Below are 27,993 nucleotides of genomic sequence, written 5' to 3'. Positions count from 1 at the left end.
TGTTTTAACAAGTGATCTTTTAATTTGTTTGGAAACGAAAGAGGTTTTAGGAAAGAGAAAGCAAAGTAACGCAGTAAGCTGCTGCTAAATCACAGGTGTTAAAACATGCACATTTTAAAAAGAGAGCTAGAGTTTGAGTGTGGTATCATGAACACAGGAGTTCAGTAGACACATTGGTTAACATGCCAAACATCTATAACAAATTACTGTTGCCTAGCTTTGTTTATTGGTAAATCACTTTAGTAACCTGAATTCACAAATAAGCAGTAAATAACAAAAACTACAGAGAAACACAGGTTACACATGCAAATTCCTGTTCACATCTCACATGTGCAGGTACATTAAGAGCACAGTTCTAAAGATTCCTGACGAAACCAGATTTTAACAAAAACAGTTTTAAAATGCAGGTATGAAAAAATTACATGTGAAGAATATAAAGATACCTTTTTACATTTCAGGACTCAAACGCTGCTTTCGAATATACTAGAGATGTACGACAGCTACAAGATTCAAGTAAAAGCAGGAAGAGCTCAAGGAAATAATACTGCTTAGAGGAGAATGGGCATTTACTTTTCACTAAAAATACACGGAATAGCTGAATAGGAAAGTCTATCGAGAGCTTAGGGAAAAAAAATCACAAAGTTGTAAAGCTGACTAATCACTAATTTTCCTATTTGCTATATAACAGCAATGACATTAAAAGAAACTGCAATTCAACATTTAAAAATGCAACCTACATTTAAAGACTCTTCAAAAGTGAAATGCAATGACAGCCTTACACTCGAAATTAAATACTTGCTAGGCTCAGACTGAAATACGGAATGTTCTAGATAAAATAAAAATACAGTGTTACTTTTTATTTTTTATTGAGAATGGAATTGAAAGACAATTTCTGAAGCTTGAAAGTAGTAAATTTCACTTAAATGAAGTTCCCATAGATGAGCTTTCCACAAGGGTGCAAGATTTTTTCTTTAATAGCTTGAAGTGTCAAAACGAAAACTTGTTGCCATTCTCACATTAAGAACAATTTTTTCTCATTAACTTAACTGCATCTGCTTTTTGCTACAACATTTAACACATGAACAGACCTATAATGCCTACTGTATTTCACTAAAACAAAAAAAGAATACAGTATTTCCATCTACTACTTGTACTGCTTTTAAAAAAAGATTAACATTAAAAACAAAGCCACTGTTTGCCTTACATCCATCCTTCCTTTTAAGCTTCTTTCTTTTGCCTGTGGTCTTCTGCCATTTTATCCAGAATTTTCTGTTAAAAGAAAGCAATCATATTATGGATATATTTAAAGAGTTTCTCATGGTCACAACATCACCAATAGAAACACGAACTCGACTTACAAGTTGTAAAATCTGTGAATATTAACTGCAAAGGTCCTAACTGATGAGCCTAGCACTTCTCCATGTACCAACGTGGAGCTCCTCCAAAGCACCACATCATTGTTACATTACCCAACACACAAATGACAGCCTCTGCAGGCGTTTACCTGGCCCTACCCTTAACGCCTCCCCAACAGGCTGGCAAGCCACAAGAATTACCTTCCGTTTTGTCATGGACTTGTGACAGCTGTTGTGCCACTTACCTGGGTGGGATTTGCCACCAATAAAGCCAGGGACAAAAGATCTCCCCTCCCTAAAGAAGGGTTATTTGGGAAGTTTGAGGAATTTGCTATCACTTTGATGTTATTTGGTAGCAATATCAATCTATTTATTTACTTTTATTGCTCTCAAAGTGAACGAGACTCCCAGCTGGAGAAGTGCCTTGCCACTGTGAAACAAGAGCTGTATTTCCCACCTTCCTTCCCCAATTCTAAAACTGCACCAACGTTACGAAGTCATTCAAGAGCTGCTTGCTAGTCACTTGTGCCATGGCAAAAGCAAATCAAATCATGTTTCATTTAAGTACGAGACAGAGTTAATAAATTTGGGTTATTTCCCCCACTTCCCCTTTTACATCAAGTCTTTAAAGTCCCATAATCAGGTACCTCAATGAAAAATAAAATAAAATAAAAAAGCTATGGGTGATGGATGAGGTGGGGTTTTCTTACTACAGGATTCTGCATGGTAATTGATTTTCTGATCTACTCCTTGATAATGTTGTTTGCTTTGTGACATTTATTTGTGCCACCTGCTTTCCAGGGCCCTATATATGTTTAGGGTTCCCTATTATTCCAAGGGAGAAAGCAAACGTTCTGAGACTGAGGTTCCACCTTCTTTTCTATGGAACCCTCGGGGTCTGCTTTCAGCTCAGTAATCAACTGGTATGAAATCGATTTATGTGAACACTGCATTATTATTAGAATTTCATTTAGGATTTCCCTTCCTCGGAGGTGATATTTAAAAGCAGCTCACAGTACACAAAGATAGAGCAGCAGCACTACCACTCATGCCATGCAATCATGTGATACCTAAGCCAATTAGAAATTGTACAACATGCTCACAAAATGAGAAGTTGCAAATATGGATACTGTTTTTAAAAATATATTAAAAACAGCTTAAGCTCTGTTTGCTGGTTAAAAATACTCTCAAAGGCACAACTGGAAGGGATTTGAGTCATCTGTATTTACTCTGCACCACTAGTTCTAAGCCTGGTCTCTGCTCCAATCCGAATGCCCTCTTTAATCCAAATTTACAAAAGAAATGTGAGAGCCCATCTTTAAAATGTGTATCCTGCATATTATTATCACAAGATGAAGTTTTGGAGAGGTCTAGCTTGAGTTAAAAGTTATAGAATAAGCCAATTTCCACTGCCTGAAAGCTTTTTTTTTCTTCCTCAGTCCAGTCTCGTTCAGATCTATTCCCCAGGAAAGAATCACGCCATTTAAAATGAACAAGTTTTTGCCTTACCTTCAACTTTTGATAATGAGGAAGGCTGCTGCAATGGGTCTTTTTTGCAACATCTTCATTTGTGTAGAACAGGGAACACAATTTGCAATAAAACCCTGTTTTGGGTACCACATAATTCACACCTAGAGAAGTAAACACCACAAAATAAACTAAGAGATCTACTCTACATCATTTCTTTTAATGTCATATGTCATTTCAGCTAAATCTTAAAACCATAATTCACTTTACATTAAAAGCTGCTTTATCTTTAAAAGTCCTTGTTTTAGTTTAGTCAAGCCGGGGCCTAGTAATAACTAAATATGTGCAGGCTTTTCTTTTTTCTTTTTAAATTTAAAATCAACCTTTCAGATTAAGGGTCCATTTTATTGGTTCCTTCAAAAGAACTAACAACGTTCTGTGATAAGTTTCTGTATTCTGAGTTATTTAGTATGAATCTAAACTAATACCACTATTGTGATTTGTGCTATTAATTGAATTTGGGTTGCTAAAATACACCTCTTCCAATTTCATTTCTGCCTAAGGAAAGTGTTATGGAGAACTGTATGAAAATAAGCAAAAAAAAGAAAGAAAATACTAGGGTTAGGGGAGGAGTGAAGAAGGGGAGAAGAGTGGGAAGCCCTAAAATGAAAGGCTCAGAGGCAATGCATCGCCAGAAATAAAAGTTAAATGAAATGAGAAATGCTACTGCAATGCACAGAGTCATATTTGAAAGGAAATGGAAACAGCCTTACCAACAGGAATGTTTGGCTGGTACGGCCCAATCCGAAATTCATCTGGAACAAGAGATTTCTCTTGGATATTCTTTGTTTCCTGTTCATCCTGGGTGTCTGTGTTTTCATGGGCATTTTTCTCGGTATCCTGTGCTGTTGTGGTATCAGAAGCTTCAACTGTTTCAGCCTTCGAATTATCTTCAGGTTTGGTTCCATTTTCTAACGTTTCGTTTTCCTGCTCTGGCTCCTCAATCTTGTCTACCTTGATTTCTGCCAAACTATCATCGTTTTTGCCAGCAGATTTTACTGCCAAACCTGACTTGCGGAGCTTTTGATGATCCGAGTCTTCTTCATCACCGACCTCATCTAGAGTGACAAACCCTTCCATGCTCCGCGGAAAGCCACCCACGTATCGCTGTTGAGAAAATGTTTTCCTTAGGTCAGCTTATTCTTAAATGTTTCCCTCAAACTGTCTTAATTTTCAGAAAAGAAATCTCTTCTCCAAATTCCCTGGAAAAATGCTCAATTTGTTCCTTTGAGACCTACCTCACTCGTTCAAAATGTTACTCAAGCATATGGAAGTGTAACAAATTCTTTTTAAGTGTACTCTGCTGTCCCAGAATCCAGTGTTCCATTTCAGAATAATTTTTTTCTTGCATCATGAGGGTCCACTGTTTTATCATATCAACATGTGATCTTCAACTTGAGAATTTCAGGATTTTTTTTGTTCTATCCTTACTTTGAAAATCCTTCTAGCATTTTAATTTTAAGTGGAAGTCATTTTGGAATGCACAAGTTTGGCTTCGATTTGAGACCGTTCCAAAAGATCCTCAAATTCATGCCTGCATAAAAGGTAAAACCTTACCAGAACACTTCTGTGCCCAGTAACAGTGTGAAAGTTCATTAAGAAAAAAGAAATTTAGAGCTCTCTTTCAACCAGTGGGAAGTTTGGAGCTTCTGCATTAAACAAACAAAAAAACCACCCCAAAATTACCAACCACCAAAACTCTGGATGTCTCGAAATCCAGCTTCACTGAAAGACAGCTAATCTGTCTGAATTCTGATTTGTTTTGAAACATTCCTGCTGATAACGGAGAACCAAGTATTCCACATGCTTAACAGCTATCGTGAGCAGCACTGTGCTCTAAGAACGTAGGTCTTCAAGGAAGCAAGTTTGGGGGTTCGGGCAGTTTGTAACAATGGATACCCACACAGTAAGAAATAATCACTGCCATGTGCACTGGCAGAAATTATCCCAACACCACATAACTAGCCGCCCACAGAACGATCCCCCCCAAACTGAAAACCACACACACTTCATTAAGAGCAAGGACCGTGCCTTACTTTTTTGCAAAGCAACATTCCAAGTCAATAATGTGACTAAAACTTTGCATGCTACTCCACATAACTGAGTATGATTTAAACAGGAAAAAAGCAGATGGTAGGATATAAAGAACCACGAGTGTGGGATCATCTGGTGAGGAAAAAAAAAGTAGTTCACAGCAAGTTGCCTATGACTGGAAGTAATTTTTTTTTCCCCCCAGTTGGAAATGGGCCTTGACTAACCCCCAGTGGCCTTGCCTACCTTTCTGGCTAAGCATAAAGAGCAGATGTGCAAACAATTTTGTCCAAATCCGCCTCAAGTCTCAAATAAATCATTTTTTTTAATGTCACTGTTCTGTGCTTAAAAGAATAACTACAGCCAGTCTAACAAGAAACTGCTATAGGGAGAACACAGTTCCTGGCTGCTTAGTATTAAAAGGAGTAAAGAGAAAGGCAAGAAAACCCCAGGAAGCGACAACGGTAGAAGCCCACAAGTTAAAGAGTTCTCTCAAAACAGAAAGAGCAATTTAGAACTAATTTCATTTGCAAGTTGCATCCAGTGGGATCTTCCATTTTCTTCACAGGAGTTTTAACACCTGTTCCTCTTCAGCCAGGTGTGCCACATGTGTGTTTGAGAGACCCACAGAAAAAGATACACAACAGAATATTACGATGCACTATTTAAGTTAGACAGTGTTTTCCACACCCAGGTACCTTGCTATACAATTACCTTTTTAAGCTTTTTCTTTGTTGCTGGATTGGCCACAATATTCCCTTCAGGTTTTACAGTCACATCATCAGCTGTGTCCTTTTTTTCTTCAGTAGTCACATCAGCTAAATTGGCAACATCTGCATCATCTCCTGCTGAGCTGCCGCTTTCCAGCAGTGCAGCTGCTTCCTCCTCATCCACTAGCAGCTCATCTTCAGATTCAAGGAGTAAACTAGGCTCATCTGGGTCTGCCTGTTCACTGCTTTTAGCACCCGATGGCTCAGCAGCATCATCTTGTTTCTCCTCTTTCACTTTATCTTCTACACTGCCACTTTCAGGTTTAGGTGTAGCATCTGTTTTAGACTTCTTATCACTTGGAGAATCTTTGCTGTCTGGAGAATATGTTCTCTTTCTGTAAAGAACAAAGAATACTTGCTTGTAAACCTGAAGAGGGCCCATAAATGACTAAAGAAAAAAAAAGGTAGGTTATATTTTTCTAGACAAGCTTGAAAAAGACTGGTTTAGTTCAGAAAAAGGGAAAAGTTGAGGGAAACCTTGAAGGATATCATTCTTCAAATATGCAAAAGGTTGCTGCAAGAAGAACTGTTCTTACAGACAGGACAACCACTTGAGGGCTAAAACTGCAGGAAGGCAAGGCTAACTAAGGACTGGAAAAGGTTTCCTGAGGAGCCTGAAGAGGCTGTGAAATCTCCATCATTTACAAGAACAGGCATATTAGAAGCAGTTCATCTCAGGGCACAACAAACAATTTGATCTCAGAGCTCACCTGACTTCTTTTGTATGATTTCTATACATAAAGTATTTTCATATTTCTTTTAAATAACATTATGATTTAGCAATAGGAAATTACCTAGTTTTATCCTTTTTCAGCAGTTCAACTCCTTTGTTTGGAATCTAAAATAAAATTTTAAAAAAATTGTAAGTCACAGTAGAGTATTACTTATACAACTGTTGCAGCATTAATTCAGACCAGACAGCACGATCTAGCCAAGCGCTTCCAGTTATGTTAATCCAGAGGTACTCTTTTACCATGCCCACCTACCAACCAATTAAGAAACTGCTATTATGTTAGGCAGAACCTTACCAAGCTAGAAATCTCACGTCTTTATTCACAGTAATCACCAGTTATTCAATACAAAACAAAGGGGATCTCCTCCTCCAGGGAAATCACGTACAATTCCTCTTTTGTTTATGAACCAATACAGGGCGGTGCAGGCAATGACACAAGCGAGTCTTCGTCTATACTCTTCTCCCTAACATTAGTAGTGTGCTACATGGAAAGCTTTAGCAGACTCGCACCGCTTCACTTAGGTGTTACTGACTAGGAAATTCCACTTGTATAGCAGTAACATGGCAAACTATTCAATGCATTGGTCAAGTATTCGGATTTGCCACAAAGCATTCATTTTTAGTGCGTGATCATGTGCAATAGTAAGATTTCTTCATACTCCACAACAGAAAGCTTATGTTTATGAGACAGTTCAGATTTCTCCTGCTTTTCTACCTAGCGTCCTAGTCTGACGGAGCAAGTCTTGTAATTGCAAGAGTATTAGCCTGGTGTTATGTCAAAAAAACCCCCAAACCAACCCCAAAACAAAAAAGTTATCAGCCAACCATTCCCTCCTTGATATGAGCTTCACATGCAAATGTGCAGGTATGTTCTAAGTTTTGACAAAGCTGATTCTTAAAAATTAGATCATAAGACTATCTATCTAGGTAGTTGGGGTCAGTGTCCACAACAGGGATCAAAAAGCTTCCTGGTGCGAAAGAAAAAAGGTTTTGGATGGCATTCAACACAGGAAACACATTCTGTTGTAATATTTCATAGTTTAAAAAGGAGTCCCTAATAACATGTTGTCTTTTTTCTGAACACAAGAGTATGCGTACAACAAAACAGACAACATGCAAGTACATAGTTCGGCCACTCAACTTCATTTTACTCACTGATCATTTTCAGAGGAGGGTGAGAAAAAAAAAGAACCCACACATTACAGAACATTCTCAATAGAGAAATTTTAATTAAAACCTACACCAATTACTCTAAAAAACCTGAATTCTAGTAGTTGTTTGGGTTTTGTTTCATCTGAAAGGAAAAGCTTTTTCCTTTGTTCTAGGCCTCATAACACCACACTCATGCTAAGTAACTGCACTTACGTAGCCAGAAAATACTAAAGCAAATCCTTCATTGTACAAGCAGCACTGAATTCTCAGTAAGTGATAGCTGTCTTCTACCTCAAATCACATCTTCAACTACAACTAAAAACACTACTTACCCTTAACACTAGTTTCTTGTATTTTTCAGATAAATCCACTTTCACACATCTGCCTTGGAACCAAAGCGCTTTGTTGGCACAATGCTCAACCATCGCTAAAGCATCTTCTCTGGTCTCCATCTCAATGAAAGCCTGAAAAGATCAAAACACACATTAAAACCAACTATGAAATACACAACAGTTTTGCGGGCAAAGCTATTTAACATAAAACATAGTGTTTCCAAATGCTGAAACAAAATTATGAGATTCAGCTATCTCCTCTCCAAACTAGCTGTACAATTTAAAGTTTACCAGAGTGCTCTATATTCCCCAGCTTTTCAATTCAGTAATATCTGACCCATAGAAAATTCTGAAATTAAGCAACAGGCATTTAAATAATCTGGGGGAAAAAAGGCACCATCAAGTAAAACACAATTCCAAATAAAAAACATCTGGACAGTGAAACTCATTTATTTGGTGCTTAAGTATCTGGGCATTCCAGGGTAGCTGACACACTACCCCAGATTTTATTTTTTGAAAGAAGCCCGGAACAGAAAGACAGCAACTGCTCGTCCATAAGCCCTGCTTTGTGAGGTGTTCCTCCGAGAAACAAGCCTGTGACACACAAAGTTGCTGTATAAGCTTTTCACAACGCATCTGGGCTAGAGTATCATTGACAGACAGAAGAAAGCTGTTTCTGCATCCAACTTAAACAGCAAGGGATTTTATTTTTCTAGTGAAAAGAAGGTCAGGGAGGACTTCCTAGGGGTCATACAATAGATTCTAGGAATTTTTCACTCCACAAGTGAGGCATTAGGGGATTCAGGCACTCATCTCTTTGAAAAAGCACTGGAATTTCCTATTGAACTCAAGGGAGTAACAAACTGGGACAGCAAAGCTGAAAAAAACAACCCCAAAAAACTAAATACTTTAAACTCCTGTGTATTTATAGAAATCATGTACATACACATCCAAAGCATTTTACTACACACACGCAATGCACTATCTTCAAACGTGTTTTTTTAAAGTTAGGACACCACAGCAGGACTGCTTTTGTTTAAAGAATGAAAAATAAAGGGTAAATGAAAGAAGTGTGTAATAGTGGAATATATTTGTTCATGTTTCATCAGTAATGTTTTTTTTTTTCAGCCTTAAAAAAAGTTCCAAGACTCCTAAGAAATCTGCATAACAAAAAAATTAAGCCTCAGTGCTAAATATACCTTCTTCACAGCTGATGCCTGTTCTTTTTTTGTTAAAGCAGCTCACATTACAGTAACTTCTTGCAGTAAGCTAGATAGCAACACACCACCCACACAGACCTCTAATAACTTACATATCCATGCTAGAGCAGAAAGTCTACACATGCACCCATTAGAGGCACGTCATTCCTTCACAGTTAAACCCCTTAGTTTCAACTCTTCACCCACATTCCTATGGTCAGTTACCTGGCTTTTCATTCTCATGAGTATGTAGTTCTTAATTTTGCCATACGGTTCAGCCAGTTTGAGCACTGCATTGTCAGAGTATCCCGAATGAGGTAAATTGCTGAGGTGAATCACGCGACCAAGTTCTGGTTTTGGCGGCTCGGTTTTTTGGTCAGGTTTACCCTCAGGTTTCTAAAATTAAGAGAGAATTAATTTTTTTAAAGTACAACTATATAAAATACACATGGGTGACTGTCTCTTGATTAAGGTGATACAGCTGAGAAGTACATGAATTAGGAATAACTTAAATGCCACAGCCTCCTAACACTGACTGCCCTGAATTAAAATAAGGCAATGTTAAAAAAGCAAAAGTGTTTTACCTTTATTCTTTTGTATTTCTGTGACAAGTGGACTCTGACTGGTTTACCAAATACCAGCGCAGGTGTTGTTGAATAGTATTCTACTGCAGCCTGGGCATCTTCGGTGGTTGACATTTCGATAAATGCCTGGAATCACATACAAAACAAATTAAGTGCTACTCCTTCAAGAATTAGTCTTTTTGTTTACAAATCTCAAGCTCTTCCTTGCTTCCCTGTAAAAATAGCTGCATCAAAAGTGAAAACTGCCTTGTGGTTACATTAACTGACCTGCAGAACTTGGCATGAATTTCAGATACTTTATTTAGGTGCACAAACAGAACTATTCGGTTTGTTTACATTCCGCCTAGATTTGGATTCAGAACATTCAATTGCTTCCTGCTTTTTCTCTTCTACGATACTGGCTTTTTCCACACTTCAAAATATGACACTGTATAATACAAACTAGGGCCAAGTAAGTTTTCGGAGAATACTGGAACAAGAACAGCATTTGCATGCAGAGTGTATTTTTGAGAAAGCTATGAACAATCAACAAGAAGGATTTTTTAACAATATTTAAGTTAAAATGCAGTACTACAGCATTTCTGTAAAGAAACACACTAGTCACTCTTCCTTTCACACACATGACCGTGGCAACACGCGTGTCACCTTGCTTGGTAGCCGCGTAAGTCCTTTTACAAAAATTCAGCTCAGACAGTAAGCACGCTAACAATGCCAAGCAGAGCCAAAAGCAGCACTACAGGGCCTCAGCTTACCTCATTGATTTTGTTTAGAATCAGGTGATTTGTTATTATTCCAAATGGTTCAACAAGCTGAAGCAGCTGATATCTCAAGTTCTTTCCCCTCTGGAAATCCATGATGTGAACAACTCTGCTTGTCTCCTGAAGACAAAGCATACATACGCGACATGAAAAGAAAACATGTCTCAGCTAACCTAAAAAGAAAGTCCGTCAAGGCTCTGCTCTACTTGTATCTTTTTTTTTTTTATTTTTTAAATCTTCAGTAGTAACCAAAACAAGCTGCCTATAGAAAAGGCACACAACCTCCACGGATTTCCACGGAGGAGGATGCCTACCGTGCCAAAGTTGCCCTTCTGTATGTTCATGTCCCACAGCTTCATCATAAGAGAATGTTTAAATAAGGTCTGTATAGTTTTGAAACAAATATTTTGTTGAGTACTCAGCAAAACGAAAGCCCAGTCTTATTCCACAGCTTCACTATTTCCACACAAATAAATTCTAAAATCTCACTTTTAAAGACAATCCATTAAAAAAAAATTTATGAAAGCAAACAAGTAGTAAGTAACAAAATTGTAGGTTTTAAATAAAAAACCCTCAAATTTTCAATACTAACCACTCTGCCCTTCTGCATGTGTCTCGGTCCTTGCATATTTCCATTTCCAGCTCCTTTAAGAAATTAAAAGAATAAGCAATCTTAGTTCAACCTGTAAGACTGGCATTAACATGTCTCTTCACAAGTTCTTAGGAGAGAAGTCACTTCTAATACTAAACCAGAACGACATCAAGTTTTAAAAAGCTGCTAATTGTTTTATTTCAGTTACATATTTTTATGTAACTTGAGGTGCTCCTTTCTGTTCAGTTTAACACTAGAAAAAGAGCTGCATTTACTGATGTGCAGAAATAGCAGAATAAATAAAGCCCATTAAAAAAATCTCTCCTGTTTTAGAGTAAGATTTGCCATAGCAAAACGTCTCTGTACGCAAAGGATAAGATCTCTTGAACCAAGATACACTTTTTATAATTGAGGTTTTAGGTGTAGACAAAGACTCCTAGTTTTGGTTCTAAAACACCACCAATTCTATCATAATGCCCATTTTACTAGGAAACACCTGAAAAAAGCCTTTCAGATAGTTTGGCTCAAAGTCAAGTTTGAGATTTTTTAAAAATTAACAGTATTATTTTAATGAAATTAAGCATGAATGCATCCATCATCTAAAAATCCCTTTAAAGTGTCTGAAATACTTGTACTCTGTCAGAATACCTAGGTAAATTAGTTTGGCTGAGTTACTTGAACTATTTAAAAGGTAGGAAGTAACAACTTCAGGCAAGAACCTGATTCTTAGCCTGCCTTCCTGTGAAGAAGAGGCTTGCATCATCTATCTTCCCATTTCTCAGCTGCTATTCAAATGTATTTGTCAAATTAATTTGAAATGAAGGGGGAAAACCACTCAGGACATTGAATTCTTTCAAGTTTCACAAAAAAACCCCCGCATCAACATGCAGCTAATCAGGAGACTGATACAAAAAACTCCTAGACAGAAAAAAACAGAAGTCCAAAAAGCGTGGATCAATCAAACACAGTGAAAAAACCAGCCATAATAATGTGACTGGTAGTTAGCAGATAGTAGAAACGTGAGAGTGTGGGATCTGAGTACCAGTCTGTGGCCAGGGAGAGATTCAAGTATTTCAGTTCCACTTGCTCAGAAAAGTGTTTTGTTACCAGTGTTCCAGAACAACAAAACAAATTAAAAGAAGAATAAGAAAAACACAAACAAGAACTTAAGTCCTGTAAAAGTAGGTGCCTGTTGCTGTTACCTCTTGGCCCAACAGGAGGTCCTCCAAGGTGAAATGGAGGTGGTGGTGGTCCCAGAATTCCTGGTGCAGGGTTTGTGGATTGCTGCAACATAAAGGGATCACCCCTAGAAAGAGAGAAAACACACCTTAATTTTAAACAAAAAAAAACCTGTGAAGCTTTCACTCTCAAAACCACCTAATTTCTGCAGAGCATCTAAGGAAAAGTCAACTTTAGCTACTTTTACTGCTGCTCTTCAGCTAGTAGAAAACAAAGGGAGGTACTAATTTGAAGAAAAGGAGGTGTGTTGTTTCACATCAAATGCTAAGAACATCCTCTGCCTCAAATAAAAATTACAAATACTTTAAAATTCATTACTACTTACATTCCATGTCCTGAATCACTGTCAGGATTCCATTCTGGATATCTTAAAGGAAACAAAAAAAAAGAGTTAAGAAAAATACCATCTCCTCTACCCACGTAATAATTTTCATGCTAGCAGTGACACCTTTACATGTTAACACAGATAGAACACATTTCTGGGTAATGCTGCCCACTACAAGAGACATTAGCAGTATCCATTGACAGAAGTGCTATTCTTCATGAGAAATTTCTTACGCTATATCTAACGTGTCTGCCAATTTATACTACAAATTGCAGTTTATTTTACAACAAAAATTTAGAAGTTGATATAAGTGACTAGTAAAAAATTACAATAGATTCTCAATGGTTAAGATCCTACTCATTAAAACATTATATATAGATCAATAGGATTCAAAAGTTATAAACTGAGATCCCTTTTTTGTCCCGAAGATGCTCTTTTAAGTTGTTTTTATTCCCTACAAGGCACAGCGTGTTTTCTAAACCTGCTCTGTACAACATAATTGACCATTATTTAGTTGTACATGCCCTCATGCTACAAGAATGTTTACTGTAGTTCAAATTCATACATTTCAAGCAGCAGCTGACAACGTCGGCTGTGAGTCGCTCCATTGATATGATGGTTCCACTCCTGCAGCAAAGTAAATAATTAAAAATTAACAGCTAGATAAGGCAAGCCATTTTTAACAAAATAACGTTGTATAGCGCAGTATATTCTCTTCTAAGGTGAAGTATTGAAGCTACACAGATAATGAAATCTCTTTTTGTAGTGCTTTAGAGACACTGAAATTGGACCTACCTCTTCACTCCTAACCTGGGTGAAAAGGTGTCTGATGAAAAATGTCTTGTAATCTATGGGCTTGATCCTGCCTCAGAGGTGCAAAGCTTACCAGGGGATAACTGCTACAGCAAACATGCTTATCATTGTGATTTCAACTTTTAGAACCGGATGCTGAGATTTACTTTTTTTGTCTTCAGTAATTTTAGAATTTCCTCCACTCTCTCTGCTTCATTCCTCAGACTTTTAAAGATTAATGTGAACTACACAGTCAAGTTTTTAGAACCATAAAGAAGCCAAGAAATTGCAAGGAATTCAGAAAGGAAAGACTAAAAGAAATGAAAGCGCATAGCTAGGACAAACTACAAGTATACAGGTGACATATAAAAATATATGACCACTTGAGGGGAATAATCAAGAAAAAAAAGGAGATCTAAATTAAGATGGTACAAAGGAGGAATAATGGAATTAAACCAAATCAGCCAGGTAAAACTCCTTCTTGTTCTGGCTTTAGAACTAGAAAGGAATGAGGGCTTTCTACTTTTTCTCTGCAGGCTATTTTGATTAGAGTGCCTGATCTCCCTATCCTTACAAGTAACAGCACTAGTTTGTGCTATATTCGCATTTGTAAAGTGTCAAAAGTTCTGAAGTTTCACTGCTGCGCATCTGTGAGCCATAGTCTAATTCTCACTCCACTGCTCTTCAATAAGCGAAGGGATCAGCAGAGACACGAGGCAAGTTAGCTTTGGGTTCACAGAGAAATGAAGGGGAAAGTAATTACAGTTTAACTGAAGGCTTTCTCTTTTCAGCCACATTTTCAACTGTGAACATGCGTAACGCATTGGCCAACTTTTATACGTCTCTTCTTTAACATCTATTTCCGCTCAGCACCCGCAAATGATTTTTTCTTAATCCCTAATCTTTCCTGAGTTTTAGTTTCTGCCACACTTCTAGACACACTCCTGAGGCTTACTGTGGTGTTTCCATATGCTAAATGCCTAACTTGCACTTTCCACAAAGGAGAAAAACCTGGATTTAAAGTCTCCCATAAAGTACCTACACTACAATATTACTCCACAATACACAGAGTATAACGTGGAGCAAAATGAAACCTTCGTTCATTTTATCAAGAAGATAGAAAATGAGAGCACCACTTTTTCTTGTTAACTGCACAAGATGTAGGCTCTGCAACTATACATTAACAAATATGCTGGCAATTAGGATGAAAAAAACCACCACCAAAACCCCCAAGCAAACCCACCTATCTATGAAACATTCGATACTTAAACCCAAAGCTGCTTCAGTTTAAAACTTGCTAACAAGTTTTAGAACTACACTACAGAAAACAGTCCTTTAAATACTAGAAAGCCCTGTAAATTTGGGTGCACAATCTGTAAAGCCTCGGTGTCCGATTCTCCTAGATATACCATGCTTTGAAGCTGTCTTAACATGTAATTTAACATTATTATAAACTGAAATAGAAATTATCTGCAAACTAGAGCCAAAGTTTAGGAAATCTAATTCTCATTATACTTCAAATGCTTTTAAAATTGGCAAAAAAAAGACAGATCTGACATATAACTTTTTTTTTTTTTACCCAGGGAAAGTTTTCAGAACAATGGTTCATCTACATTTATTAAATACAGTCCTTAACCTGGACTTCCCTTTACTCCTTGTCTCTACCCAGTCTGAAGTGTCACTCCTCAGAGGTTTCAGGGCACTAGGTACTTACAGACGCTAATTAATATCAACACCCAAAGTTAAGCTAGACAAAATCTGAACTGAGTTTCTTAAAACTCAGGCTACCTTTTGCCTCAATTGATGCAAGCAAGAGGACGCAGTGTTCTTCAGAAATTAGGCCAAACTTAAGCACCTAATTTTAGATAGCCCTCTATTAGGGACATGGCCATGATTTTCCTTTGAGACATATCACCATTTCAAGTGTTTAACCTCCAAATTCATCTGCTTGTGTTGCATCGGCCTTGTTCTTTGGCAGGGAAAACAATCCCTCCACGTCTAACACCTCATTCCTTCATAAAGGGATCAGGATTGACAAAATGCCTAAAAAACCTGGGGCACAATTTACTTCACAATTAGACAAAAAACAAACTGGGTCTTAAAATATATTCACATCAAATTAAAGAAGCAATTAAGAACATCACTAAAAAAGAAAAAACAGAGGACTAGCCTGTCAGGTTAAGTTACGCTAAGGGTGTTTAACCCCTTGCTCGGGCATAAAAAACACATTGCTTTATCACATGCTTAAAAAATAATCTTCTGTTTGGAGGTGGGGAAAAGGAGATTTTGATACTGCAGTAACAAGTTTACATTGTCCCAGCTAAGAAAAGCATTCCCTTTCTGCTTTCCATAAATTTTGGTTCAGATCAGATTACTTTAAAAGTTCTACTTGATTCAATTTTGTGGGAGACACAAAATAAGAAATTTCGTAACTGTTAGGTATGCAAAGCGGAGGAAAAAAGGAGAGAAAGAGAAAAATTCTTGCAGTGCCATGATTTCTGCAATTAGAAACAAAGCCCAAACTTGGGTCATAAGAAACAGATGATCCAATCTCAATTATTTCATGGTGTACTAGCAGTTTAAGACAAAGCTTATTCCTAAAAAAAAAAAAAAAAAAAAAAAAAAGGATGGTTTTACATGTTGCAGAAGAAGTCAGCCACTTAAATTATGCTGTCAAAAGAATTTGGTATTTCTCATACCTGGAAAGATATTTCACATTGGATATCCTTTCAATAGATCTGCACACCAAAGCAAACTAAGAACCACGAGGCTTTAAAATAAAGTGCCAAAAAGAACCCTACTTACAGGATTACTGGTTGCCATCTTCAAGGGCCTCAGAAGTTTATCTTTTCAATCTAACCAAATGAAGTCCTTTTACAGAACTGAGCATGGCATCTAAACTGTTAATGCTTAAAACCTTTTATGAAAATAAATGTCAAATATAGGAGACAAGAAACCCGGATTACTGTGATTATTTTATATAAAAAGTAATTAAAGCAACACGAGTTCATAAACTGTCAGATCAGCTGGAGTCATACAACACGTGCTCTAAAACTGGTTTGATCATTTCCTTGCAGGGTAGAATAATTCTCGTGTTTCAAAAAGATTAGATGTACAGAAGCAGCACTTTTTGAGAGGTAACTGTAAAGAAATGGTTAGTAACAGCAATTCCACATTGTATCAATTTTACAGTAATAGCATGTATTATATTTTCAATTGAAGGCCTTCAAGCTAATTAGCCACTAATTGTGACAAGAGGGGCACTGTATTAGCCAATTAGCCAATTAAATTGCCTAGTATACTGAAAATCAGCAAGATGAGTAAAATTGGAAAAGCTGAAAGTGAGAAGGCTCTGAAAATATCATCTGAATACACAGGCCATTTTGAGTAACCTGCTACCTTGGCAGAGAGTTGAACTACTCATGAATAAACTAAGAGGGAAGTCTCAGCATAACCGAATATACCCGAAGATCCACTCTACTTGCGAGCCAAGTAAAGAACACTACTAGGAACACAGAGCAGGATACTGCAACAGCAGACCGATTGCTCGGAGAGTCTACAGGGATAGATGCAACATGTGACAATAAAAAGTGAGTCTGAAGTGTCTAAGAAAGTTGTGAAAAAGGAGAAAAATGACGACAAATTTCAGCCATAGTATGAGATAGAGTGTTAAAGTGAAATTAAAAAGGCAAGAATGAGCTAATCTAAAACGTGGTTTTTACTTTTGCAAATAAGTTCCAGGGCTCTACATTAACTCTTTCCCTTTGGACAGGGAAAAAGCAGAACTGTGCAAGAACGCATCTTAACTACATATAAATCAGCAATCAAGACAGATGTGGAGGAGAGCTGAAACTAGCTTCCTGAATAGCACAGTAGATACACTGCAAAACCCCCCCAAACCAACAAAAAAATAAAAAACCCACCCCAAAACTGCTTGAATGCCAGATGTTTGTGGTTAAGAGAACATGTAGATGTAAAATATAAATAAGATATCCCAGTAGATGATAGCTGTTTGACTTGAAGTTAAGCAATCTGGGCAAACAAAATACATTAATGTAAAGCCCTGGTTTACAATGTTTGTTAACAATTACCTTGTAAATAAACCAAGTGCCTTTTTCACTCTCAAACCAACTTTCAGATCATTTCAAAAGCAACCAGGCTACAGAAATAATTAAAGAAATAGATAAAAACAGAACAGATACTACAACGTAAAGGAAAATAGAAGTATCTGGTGCATAACTCACCTTATTAGAATGAACTGGCATATCACATATAGAGCACAGATGGGGATAACCCTTCGGTAAGAATCCATGGAAGTCTTCAATATTGCTATTTGGAGGAGCACCTCTCTTTTTCTCAAAGAGAGATCTCTCAGGACCAGGACCACGACCCATTCTGTCATACTCACTGTCAAATTTATGATAGTTATGCGAAGTCTCACCATAAAAAGATTCATCCCTACACCTTTCTCCATCTCTTAATCTGTCATCTTCATAATCCATTCTGTCATAATAACCAGATTCTTGAGAACGACTTCCATGGTCATAGTCAACCACTGGGTTGAGACTAGGACCACGATCATCAAAGCTATCTCTTCTAAAATGCCTTTTTTCTTCCCAATCATCCCTAGGTACTCTGTACGGTGGTTCCCGTGTGGATGATCTGCCATCTCTACCATAACCTTCTTCAGCTCTCCTCCTTTTAAGTTGTAGAAGGATCTGAGGCAAGTTTTCAGGAGTGATCTTGTCCTCGGGATAGCGACTCAGTTCATCTAAGTCTCTAGCAGACAGACCAAAGCTGGCCAAAATGTTAGTGGCCTGGTCTGCATCTCCACGGTGCTGAGAAGACAAAGGGAGCGGACCTCTACTTCCAATGTTAAATATAGACTGCAAATTATGGGAAGAGGTACTACCAGAAGACAGTGCACTATGAGATCCTTGTTGGTTCAATGAAGAACTCATTCCAAGATTCATTAAGCTAGCAAGGCGTGCAGTACCCTGGTTCATCCTTCCAAGAGATGCTGGCATATTTAAAGACTGGGTAGCAGCAGCAAGAAGGCCTATTCCTGCAGAGAGGTCACGCCCATGACCTTGTGAATCCCTACTCAGAGATGACTGCTGGAATGACTTGGACATTGTAGAACTAGAGCTTGTCTACTGTATGGATCAAAAAAAAATTCCTTTTTTTTTTTTTTAAGATGGCTGAAAAGAGAGCTCACACTAGAAAGCTAGGCAAACTTCACTTCAAAAATGGTAACGCCAAGAAAGAGGATCAATAATGACTGCAGATCTTCTTCAAGCTGAGAAACACCAGACAATTCTGTAGAAAAACAAGCAGTTTTAGTCATAAATCCCTTTAAACAGATGCAGTTTTAAACTTATGCATCATGTTGATCTAAAAAACATTAGAGATCTCAATCTTACCAGGCTTTTATTACATAAGTTAACAGATTCAAGAGGCACCCAGAACCTACATATATTATTTCAGATAAAAATACAGTAGTGTCTCCTATACGTACTGCTGCTCTTCTACAAAAAGCTACTATCATACCGAAGACAAGTGAATTTCAGAAGTTTGGGATGTCTGAAAGCATCTAAAGTTTACTAGCATATAAGCTTTGATCTCTGGTTAATGCTTTTGTTTATACCCTACATTACTGTGTCTATGAGAAGACCACAAAAAAACCTTAAGCCCATAGAATCCAAGATGACTTTGGCATATAATACATTTTTGAAAACGAAACCTATACCACCACAGAACAGGACGAAAGGAAGTTAAAAGTAACTGAAGTTTGGGCAAAAAGTTTCTGCTGTAAGATCTGGTAAATAAGACCAAACATAACATTCAATCTTTATGCAGTAAAATTCAAATTACTGATGTGAAGACAGATGTGAACAAGGAAAATAAGTTTTAAATTTTGCAGGAAGTAAACAAGACCTCTTGCTCAAATTGCAGTTATAGTGGTAACAGTACTTCGGAAGTGATTCTTTACTCTGTTATATTGCAGCTGTGACATCAGCCCGTACTCTCAGACCTCAAGCTAAACAAGGTCAGGCTTGGTACTGGGATAGGAGACCCAAGGAAAACCCTAGCCCTGCAGAAAGAGACCCTCAGCGAGTCAGGAGATGGCACTGTGCCCCTGCCAGCCCTGCAGGACAGCTGTGTCCGTCTCTTACGAGCACACTGCTTCCTTGGCTCAGGCCCGACACTTTTGATACCATGACCACATGTGGTAGTTAAAGATCCTAAACCAATACTTCTGGGAGATAGATATCTGTCCCATGGCCCACTAAAATACTAACCTGGTATTTAAATATTTGATTCAACTGCATTTACCTGAAGTAAACAGTGTATCGATATCCATAGTATATTTTATGGTGCAATGCATATATTTAAAAAATGTTCTTTTTTTTTTAGCGCAGAGCAGAAATAAACTGTAATACTTCTCCTCATACTCTTTCAGCCTTGGGACAGATGCACAAAATTTAAAGCAATTCAACACACATGACAACATTCCACCAAGAATAGGTTGTTCTTGGGTTCCCGATGTGGTAAAGTCCTTTCAAATCTCTGCAGAGCAGTTTTGCTTCTCCAGCACTGCCACTCAGATGCACATAAAACACATAATCACTTGAAAAAGAAACAGGCACAAATTGCATAGCTCCAAATGAAATCAGCTTCTAAGAGAACAGGTACGTTTGGGGAGGAATGGAAAGGACAAAATGAAAGCAAGGATTTTTCCTTGAAGGGATCAGTTCTGCAGAAAGCAGTTTCTCTTGTACTGGAAACAGAAGAAAAAAGGTCAAGGTTATAAGCACGTCTCTATCCCAACCACCTACTCAATCCAGAGCCCTTTTTCAATAGCGCAAAAGTTTTTTCTGAGTTACATTGGAAAGCACTTGGGTTTTCTTTCTCGCTAGCAGCATGTTACAAAATTACGTGTTTCTGTAGAAAAATAATGGATTCTATGAGAGATACACAAAATACACAAACCCCACACAACTCCATATTTGAAAAGCAACTGCTTTATACAGTTTACTACATATTCTGTTATCAGCACATCTAAACTTGTATTTCAGCTATGCTTTTAAGATCCACATACACTGGAGTCACTTAAAGTAAGCTTAATTGTGTAACATTCGGTTAAGAATAAGAAATTGAGAAACATGGGGATGGAAACAAGTTTAAAAGTATCTGAGGCAGAAGACAGAAAAGCACCGCAGAAAGCTTCAGAAGAAAACAGTAAAACAAGAATACAGGGAGAGCAGACGAGGCAAATTCTAAGTGAGATATCCAGCATAAGCTGACCACACTAAAGAACACCTGAACAGAAAGCATGTATTGTAAAAATCAAGACCCTTTTGAGTTCAAACAAGAGAAACACTTAATATTCACCTGGCTACCATGTTTTATCTTACATACATTTACTTAATCTTCAAAGTACTTTATGACAATTTTACAAGTCAATCCTTACTCCTTCTATTTTTACGTACCAATTTCCTTCTAGTTCATTCACACACTTACAGAACAGTTTGAAAACTGAACTTACTAGGTTCTTCATAAAACCCGATATTCCAGAAGGCTTTACAGACCTGACCCTGACAGTGATTCAGCAGACAGCCACATGGTCGGGAAAGGCACAGTGCATCCTGCTGTTAATGCAAGGACCTGCACTATTCAAGTTTTCACTAAATCAGGAAAGTTCTCCACTCTTCAAAAATACCCTTTCTCTTTGACCAGATGCTCACTAATCCTCTTGTCACAATTTTCAATTGGCTGTTCATTGTCCGCTGCTCTGGAGGGATTAGCAGAGAACAAAACCCATCATATTCCAGTCTGGCACGGACCTGGGCTGCAGAGAACCTGATTACATGCCATGCTTTGACCCCAGATACACATGGAGGTTTTACATAACCATACTGTGCTGCTGCTGCAAACACCCACAGAAGAAAGAAGCAAAGGGAAAAATAAAAACAGGAAAGATGGGGGGGAAAACGAAACAAAGAAACACAGAGGGACAATCTTATGAAAAAGCATGAAGTGGGACAGTAAGACATTTGTACGATGAAGACAGAATATAACATTGGCAGTTGATGTGCTAGGCAGCAAACCGCCCTGCACCTAATTAGGTATTCCAGTGGACTACTTACAAAAACTGAGTTTCCAAGTTATCCTCAAAAATAGCTATTTATCACATCAGTGTCATCTCACAATTGTTGTTGTACTCTACTAACCATCCCCATTCTTTAAGATCAGATGAAGACAACAACAAACCAAGGTGGGGGAAGAGCTTTTCTAAAAAATCATGCCAAAGGATGTTTAACTTCCACATGGTCAGGTCTAATGTGTGATTTTAAGATTGCATTTCTTGCATTGATCACTTCTGAAAGATTTCATGTCAGTATCTGATAGAGACAGGTTCCCACGGACCAGTGCCCCCTTTTAAGCGAGTGTGCCATCAACTGAGTCACAGCAACAAGATGAGTATGACTGAACAAAGCTGTCTAAAGATCCAGACATGATTTAGTTGAGTTGAAAGTGTTATGCTAATTGTTCTTCATGTAATTTCAGCTATACTGGGAACAGACAGGCTTTCAGATATACATTTTTAAGATCTGTGGACAGAAATTTGGCCATATTAAGATTTGAAAATATATAATATAAAGCAACCTTGAAGTTGAAAGTCAAAATGTTACTAGATTTCCAGACAAATGTGGACAATGAAAAAACACTTCGTATCTACAAGTTGCAAAAGAGTTTTCTGTAAAGGCTGACAACAAAAATAAGAAATTTGAATACTAGAGAATACACTGCTACTAAATAAAGGCCAAAACACGGCTGATTTTCAAACACCGTAGAAGGATTTTCTTTTTGTGTAAAGTTGATTATAAACTCTTTTCAATAAAACTTACAGAACTCTTATTCCACACAAATATTAATTTTGTACCTGAAAACAGTTTAATTCAGTGAATTCTAGGGATACATTGATTGTGCTGAACATGATCACCTTAGATTACCACCTTTTATGGACCATCAGTAGGCTGAAAATAATTTAGCTCCCTATTCCTTCTACCACTCTCAGGTTTAACCTGTGTATACGTATTATAGCTTTAGTATTAATCTTGTTCTTAGAACAATTCGTCTTTTACCCATTCCTCTTCTTCTATTTATAGAAAAGTCTCAAAAATGACTAGTTTTACTTTCTAGTCAGTTTTACTTTCTAGTCAGTTTCACTTTCACTTCAAACCCAAAATTTCTCAAAACAGACTGAATTAAATAAACTCAGTTACAGTAGAAACACAAAATAATCTGCAAGCTGAAAAACACACCCTCAGTTTGTAACAACACAAGACTTTTGAAGACAGCACACCCCTGGGAAAAAAAAAGTCTCAAAGAAGTTTCACACCCACAGCCCCTGCTTTTGGGATAAAAATCTACAGATTTTTCTTCTCCTCCCTTATGCATTACACTCAGTGCAGCAATCCATTCTGCTGTGGAAGAATTAACGTGCTTCTTGGCAAAACTGTCTCCAACACATCATAGCAAAAAAAGGTTATCGATGGAAGAGATCCTGGAAGTCCAAGTGACAAATTTAGACAGACAGCTCCCCATGTCGCTCTGAGAAATAACGGTAGTAAAAACACGAACTTGCAAGGAAATTAGAAGCAGATGTTATCTAGCCGCTGAATGACCAAGTGTAATGGATTTGAAGTCTACGGGATTACTTTAATACAATACAGAAAAGGCCACTGTCTTCCCAAAGGGAAAGGAGGAATTGTCTAGCAGCCTTAGATAAAGAAACTGCAGATTACCACCCATTTCAGGTACTGGTTACTTAATATTGCTGTTTCACATGCAAGAAAACAGCTCATCTTGTTCAACTGATCTTCAAAAGTTACGACCTCAAAAATTTAAGCAGCACCTGGCCCACTGGATGCATGCGCTTTTTTTGTGCGCGGATTAGACAATCTGTTTTGGGCCTGGCAGAACTGGGAGAGTTTCATGTCTTAGGATTACATTCAGCTTCATCTCAGTGACTTGCTTGATCAGAAGAGCATGTAATAATCTGAGATCTTAAGTTACTGTAACAGAGGATTGCTTCAGAACAGAGAAGTATTACATATGAAAAAGACTTATTTATAAACGGGGAACTAAAATGACTAGTTTAGCAATTAAGAATCTTAGAAGAACTTAGAGTTTTCAACATTTGAATGCTGAAAAGAGCACCGTAAAAGACCGTGATTTCCTATTTCTGCTCATTATATAATTTAATAAATTCAAGCATCCTTCTTTTTGTAAGAAGTGCATGGAAAAAAGTGCATTTATTCCTTTACAGAAACAACAGAAGTGAAAAAAGGCTGCAAGAAACAGTACAGAAAGACTAGAAGAGGCAAAAAATGTTTATTTTTACAAAGGGAAAACAGAAACAGCCAGGAACATATAGAGTAACTGCCATTACGTGCACTGACCACTCCATAAACACGATTACCTCTACAGCTTCCATGCACTCCTCCCTACAACTTCTAAGTCCACTCTTTGCAACTACCTTCAGAGCTCCAACTCTACAACAAGATGGATGCACACAGGTTCCAGCACCTACAAAAAGCTCCATGAAGCCATTAAGACTCGGTTCAACAGAAGGGGTCTGCCAAAAACAGTCATTGCAGAATGATGCAGGATCTTAGCCTGGATGCTCTGGTAATAATAACCGCATGTTCACGCACTTGGCAAAGCGAGGAGACAATCACTATTCATCCACATCAGTTTTGGAGATGAACAGCCTCACAGGCACCAAATCTTTGACAAAAATCCCAGAACATACCATAATTATTATTATTAAGAAATAAACAGGTCATACATAAAACGATCCAAAGACAGACCAAACCAGGGAGTTAATCAGCGTAACAGAGAAACAATTTCACTATTTAAAAAAAACCCAAATCAAACCCAAACCAGAACACTTCTGTATTCTGATCTGGTAAGTGATTAAAAAGCCTTCTGACTAATCAGTGAATGTAAGTCTGCCTCCAGGCATTTCCAGAGCTGGGATAAAATCACATTCTTTCCCAGCTGAAATCTTGCATGAGGTTGTTGAGATATATTCTAGCTGCAGAGAAGAATCAAGGGACTGTATGACTGTTTTAGTCCTCAAAATAAAAACTCTGTTGTTGAAGTTATGACTACACAATATGGTACTTAAACACTTGCAAACTAAACTAGTTCAGAAATATTGTGAGGTATTTACTTTTGTTTTCAAGACTTGTTGACTTAGAGCACTGAGGAAGAATGCAAGCAGCATAGAGGCTACAAAAATACACTCATAAATTAACAAATAAACTGAATGGAATAACTTTGCAGCTTCACTTCAACAGCTTCTCCCCCAGATTTGCTGAGCTACCCAGAACACTGACAAGTATTAGATTACAAAATATCTTCACGTTCACCAAAACTCTCAGCAGAGACGCGTGCAAGGCACAGAGAAAGGCAGTAGACAATATTTACTTATTGCCCACCAAATTAATGAACATTTTTATTTAAGCATTGTCCTGAATAAACCAGGTGGCAATCATATTTCAGTTTTATGGCTCATTATACCACTGATCCTTAATTTAGTTTGGAGCCTCAAAGACTGAATCTTCCCTCCTCCATAATTGTTTTTTAGTTTTTACCTTTAGGAACATGGATATACACATTTTAAGGATGCATTCAGAATTTCTCATGGTTATTCTTCCCAACATTTAGTGCTGGGATGTATGTAACACCTACATACGTGAAAAACACTTAAAGGTGAAGTTTTCTACACAGTAACTTCAGATAGCTTCTCTAACGCAAACACACAAAAAAAAGCTCGTGACATTGCAAGCCTCACCAGAATCAGTAAGAAGCAATCAAAATTCTTGAATTTGTTGTTCAGATTTCATCTCCTTACCCAGTGCACAACGTGAAGGTACGGATATTGGGTTACCACTGAACGAACACACGTACAAGGCTCAAGTGCCAGTATCCTCACTCAAATTTAATTATTCCATGTAATTAAATAATGAATCTTTTGTGTGTTTTTTGATAAAATTCAGGACAGAAGCTCACTAATTTCTCAGTAATACATTAAAAATGTTAATATATTAAAGTCATATTTTTTCAAAATGTAGAGAAACATATTAAAGTTTTCAAAATTCAGGAAGATTAAACCACTGGATCACCAGATTCTTTATAAGGAAGTATCAGAAAATTCTCCTTTTTTCCTGTTCTGAGGCACAAAAACTACACAGACTGTTTTAAGAGTTACGTTTTCAACAAGAGTTGCTCCCTACTTATCTTATTCTAGAAAGTCAGGACCACCTAACTCCAACCCTACTTCAAAAAACCTGAAGAATTTAAGGCTGAGTAAAAAGAACAAGGACTATTCAATTGTTTAAAACAGTATCAAATACTTTTTTTCCCAAAGGTATGCTTCATGGAAAGGTAAAAAGATGCACATTTAAAAGAGGGATTTTTCAGCTTTCTTTCTACAGTATAAATGCTTCATTTATCAGAACAAAGTAGTTCTTCAGGTTCCCAGAAACTTCTTTTTAGCTTATTTTCAGCATAGGTGAACTTTAGATCTCATTGACTCTGGAAACAAAATATGGACGTTTGAAAAAAAAAAAAAAAAACCAACCCACAAACGATAGAATGTTATTAATCCACCATAGGAGGAAAAAAAAATCCCTGCAACATGACTCGTAACCACAGCCTAAATTATATGAAAGTGAAACTGAGTAGAAAGAGAAGTCAAATGGATGCTTCCACTGTCAGTATTTGTAATGCTCAATTCATTAATTCTTAATGCCAGATAAACACCAAAACCAGCACTTTTTGAGACTAACGGCCTTCAGAGACGCTACGAAGGCAGGCACGTTACTGGCATGCTGTTTAGCTTCGGAGGGGACGTTCTGGGGGGCTGGGGAGGAAAGATGCCGACTCTGAAGCCTCAGCAGGAACCAGAAGCGCTAGCAGGGCACTCCGGTAAAGTTTCAGTCGGCGGGAAAAGCGTGCTTTTAGCTGGGGTCACCCCTGAAAACACGTTTTACGTGCCGAAACGCCGAGCAGCCGAGAAGAAACCCCTCTCCCTGCGCTCAGCAAGCGCTGGGCACTGCCCACGGCGGGGCCAGGGGAGGGGGCCCCCGGCCTGCCGCTGCCCCGCAGCACGGGGAGGACGACACGGCGCAGGCCGGGCAGGCCGCGCACCGCAGCCGACCCCTCCCGGCGAGCGGTCGGCCGCCGGGCCGGGCTTTGTTCGGGCCCGCCGGAGGCCGCGCGGCTCGGCCCGGCCGCAGTACCGCCAGGCGGCGGGCGGGGGCGCCGGCGGGCGCTGCGGGCGGCCCGTGGGGCAGCCGGCGGGGCCGCGGCACCGGCCGGGCCGGGCCCGCCGCTCCCGCATGCGCGGTGCCGCCGCCACCGCGCGCCAGGCCTGGTCCCTCCCCACCCCCACCCCACCCCCCGCGGCCGTTCCTAACGGACGCTCCCCCACACACACCCCCTCCCGCGGAGCGGCGGCCGCCGTCGCCGGTTCCTAACATGGCGGCGGGCCGAGGGCGGCCGCAGCGCCGCTCCTACCTGCGGGCCGCGGGCGGCGGAAAGGGAGCGCGGCGGCGCCTCCCGTTCGCTGTCGCACCAGCGGCGGGGGAGGGGAGGGACGGAGGGACTGAGGGAGGGAGGGAAGGAGCGAGGCGGCTGCGCGAGCCCCGCGCACGTCTCGTCGCGCTCGCGAGAGCACGCCCGCCCGTCGCCCGCCCGCTCACGTGCCCAGCGGCGGCCGCCCCGCTCCGTGCCGTGCCGTTCGCCTCCGCGCCGCTCCGCTCGCTGGCGACGGCGCCCCGCCCCGCCCGCTGTGTGTGGATGTGGCCGTGGCCGGGGGGGGGGGTGAGGGAGGAGGCGCCGCCGGCCCAGGTCTCGCGAGAAGTGGGAGCCGCTTACCCTGCTCTCGCGAGAACCTTGTCGCGCAGCGCCGCGCCGGCCCGCCGCCCGCCTCCCGCTCATTGTCCGCGCGCTCCCGCGGGGGCGGATGGGAAGGCACTCGGGGGCGGGGCTTAGCACCGCCCGCCTGTCCCCGCCCCCCGGGCCGGCTGAGGGAAGGCTGGAGGGTCGGGGGGAGGGGGGGGGGGTCCGGGTACCGCGGGTTCGCGGCCGCCCTCAGCGCCGCTACCGCAGGGGTGACAGCCGGAGGGACAGTCCCGGGGCTCCCCCAGGAAGAAACGCGTCCCCAGCCCCTGCAGAGGCAAACCCTCCTCCGACAGAGCCAGAGCTCCCCTCAGGGCCTGCGCCGGCCACCACCTCTCCCGCATTCCATGACTGGAAACGGAGGAACGGGTAACGCTAGCCAAGCGCTTTAGCACGTATTTTCCCAAGATAATAAGGATTCATCGCCGGCGCTTGGCTCTTCTCACCCTCGAAGCATTGTTACCTTTGCAATAGGGCAGGCACTCATAGTCCCTGCAGCTCCCTAGGCCGGGCTCCGGGCAGGCAGTGCGGCCATGCTCTGTCAGCCCAAGGCCTGCTCTCCTCAGCAGAAGGAAGATGTTACCATCTCTAAGATATTTAAGACAATGGGTTCTCGATGACTGT

At 39.6% G+C, this 27,993-nt stretch overlaps 1 protein-coding gene across 11 annotated transcripts; it reads right to left on the bottom strand.

Annotated features, from left to right (window-relative positions):
- On the bottom strand, positions 1 to 27,968 carry MATR3 (matrin 3). 11 transcript variants are annotated; one of them, XM_054841319.1, is made up of 15 exons: positions 27,346 to 27,368; positions 17,634 to 18,708; positions 13,163 to 13,224; positions 12,598 to 12,639; positions 12,236 to 12,339; positions 11,034 to 11,086; positions 10,436 to 10,561; positions 9,684 to 9,809; positions 9,325 to 9,495; positions 7,901 to 8,032; positions 6,478 to 6,521; positions 5,628 to 6,018; positions 3,596 to 3,989; positions 2,865 to 2,986; positions 1 to 1,269 (listed from the first exon to the last, which is right to left on the bottom strand). In XM_054841319.1, the coding sequence occupies exons 2-15, from the start codon at positions 18,522 to 18,524 to the stop codon at positions 1,219 to 1,221; spliced, it is 2,709 nt and encodes a 902-aa protein (XP_054697294.1). In that variant the 5' UTR covers positions 18,525 to 18,708; positions 27,346 to 27,368; the 3' UTR covers positions 1 to 1,218. The 11 variants fall into 11 exon arrangements, with proteins under 11 accessions (XP_054697294.1, XP_054697293.1, XP_054697292.1 ...); XM_054841318.1 differs by lacking the exon at positions 27,346 to 27,368 and adding an exon at positions 27,171 to 27,284; XM_054841317.1 differs by lacking the exon at positions 27,346 to 27,368 and adding an exon at positions 26,986 to 27,271.
- Between the last annotated feature and the right edge of the window lie 25 nt (positions 27,969 to 27,993).

This window comes from Grus americana, chromosome 14, assembly GCF_028858705.1.
Source record: "Grus americana isolate bGruAme1 chromosome 14, bGruAme1.mat, whole genome shotgun sequence".
Lineage (NCBI taxonomy): Eukaryota > Metazoa > Chordata > Aves > Gruiformes > Gruidae > Grus > Grus americana.
The sequence above is the reverse complement of the archived record's forward strand: the minus strand, read 5'-3'. Positions and strand labels throughout refer to the sequence as shown.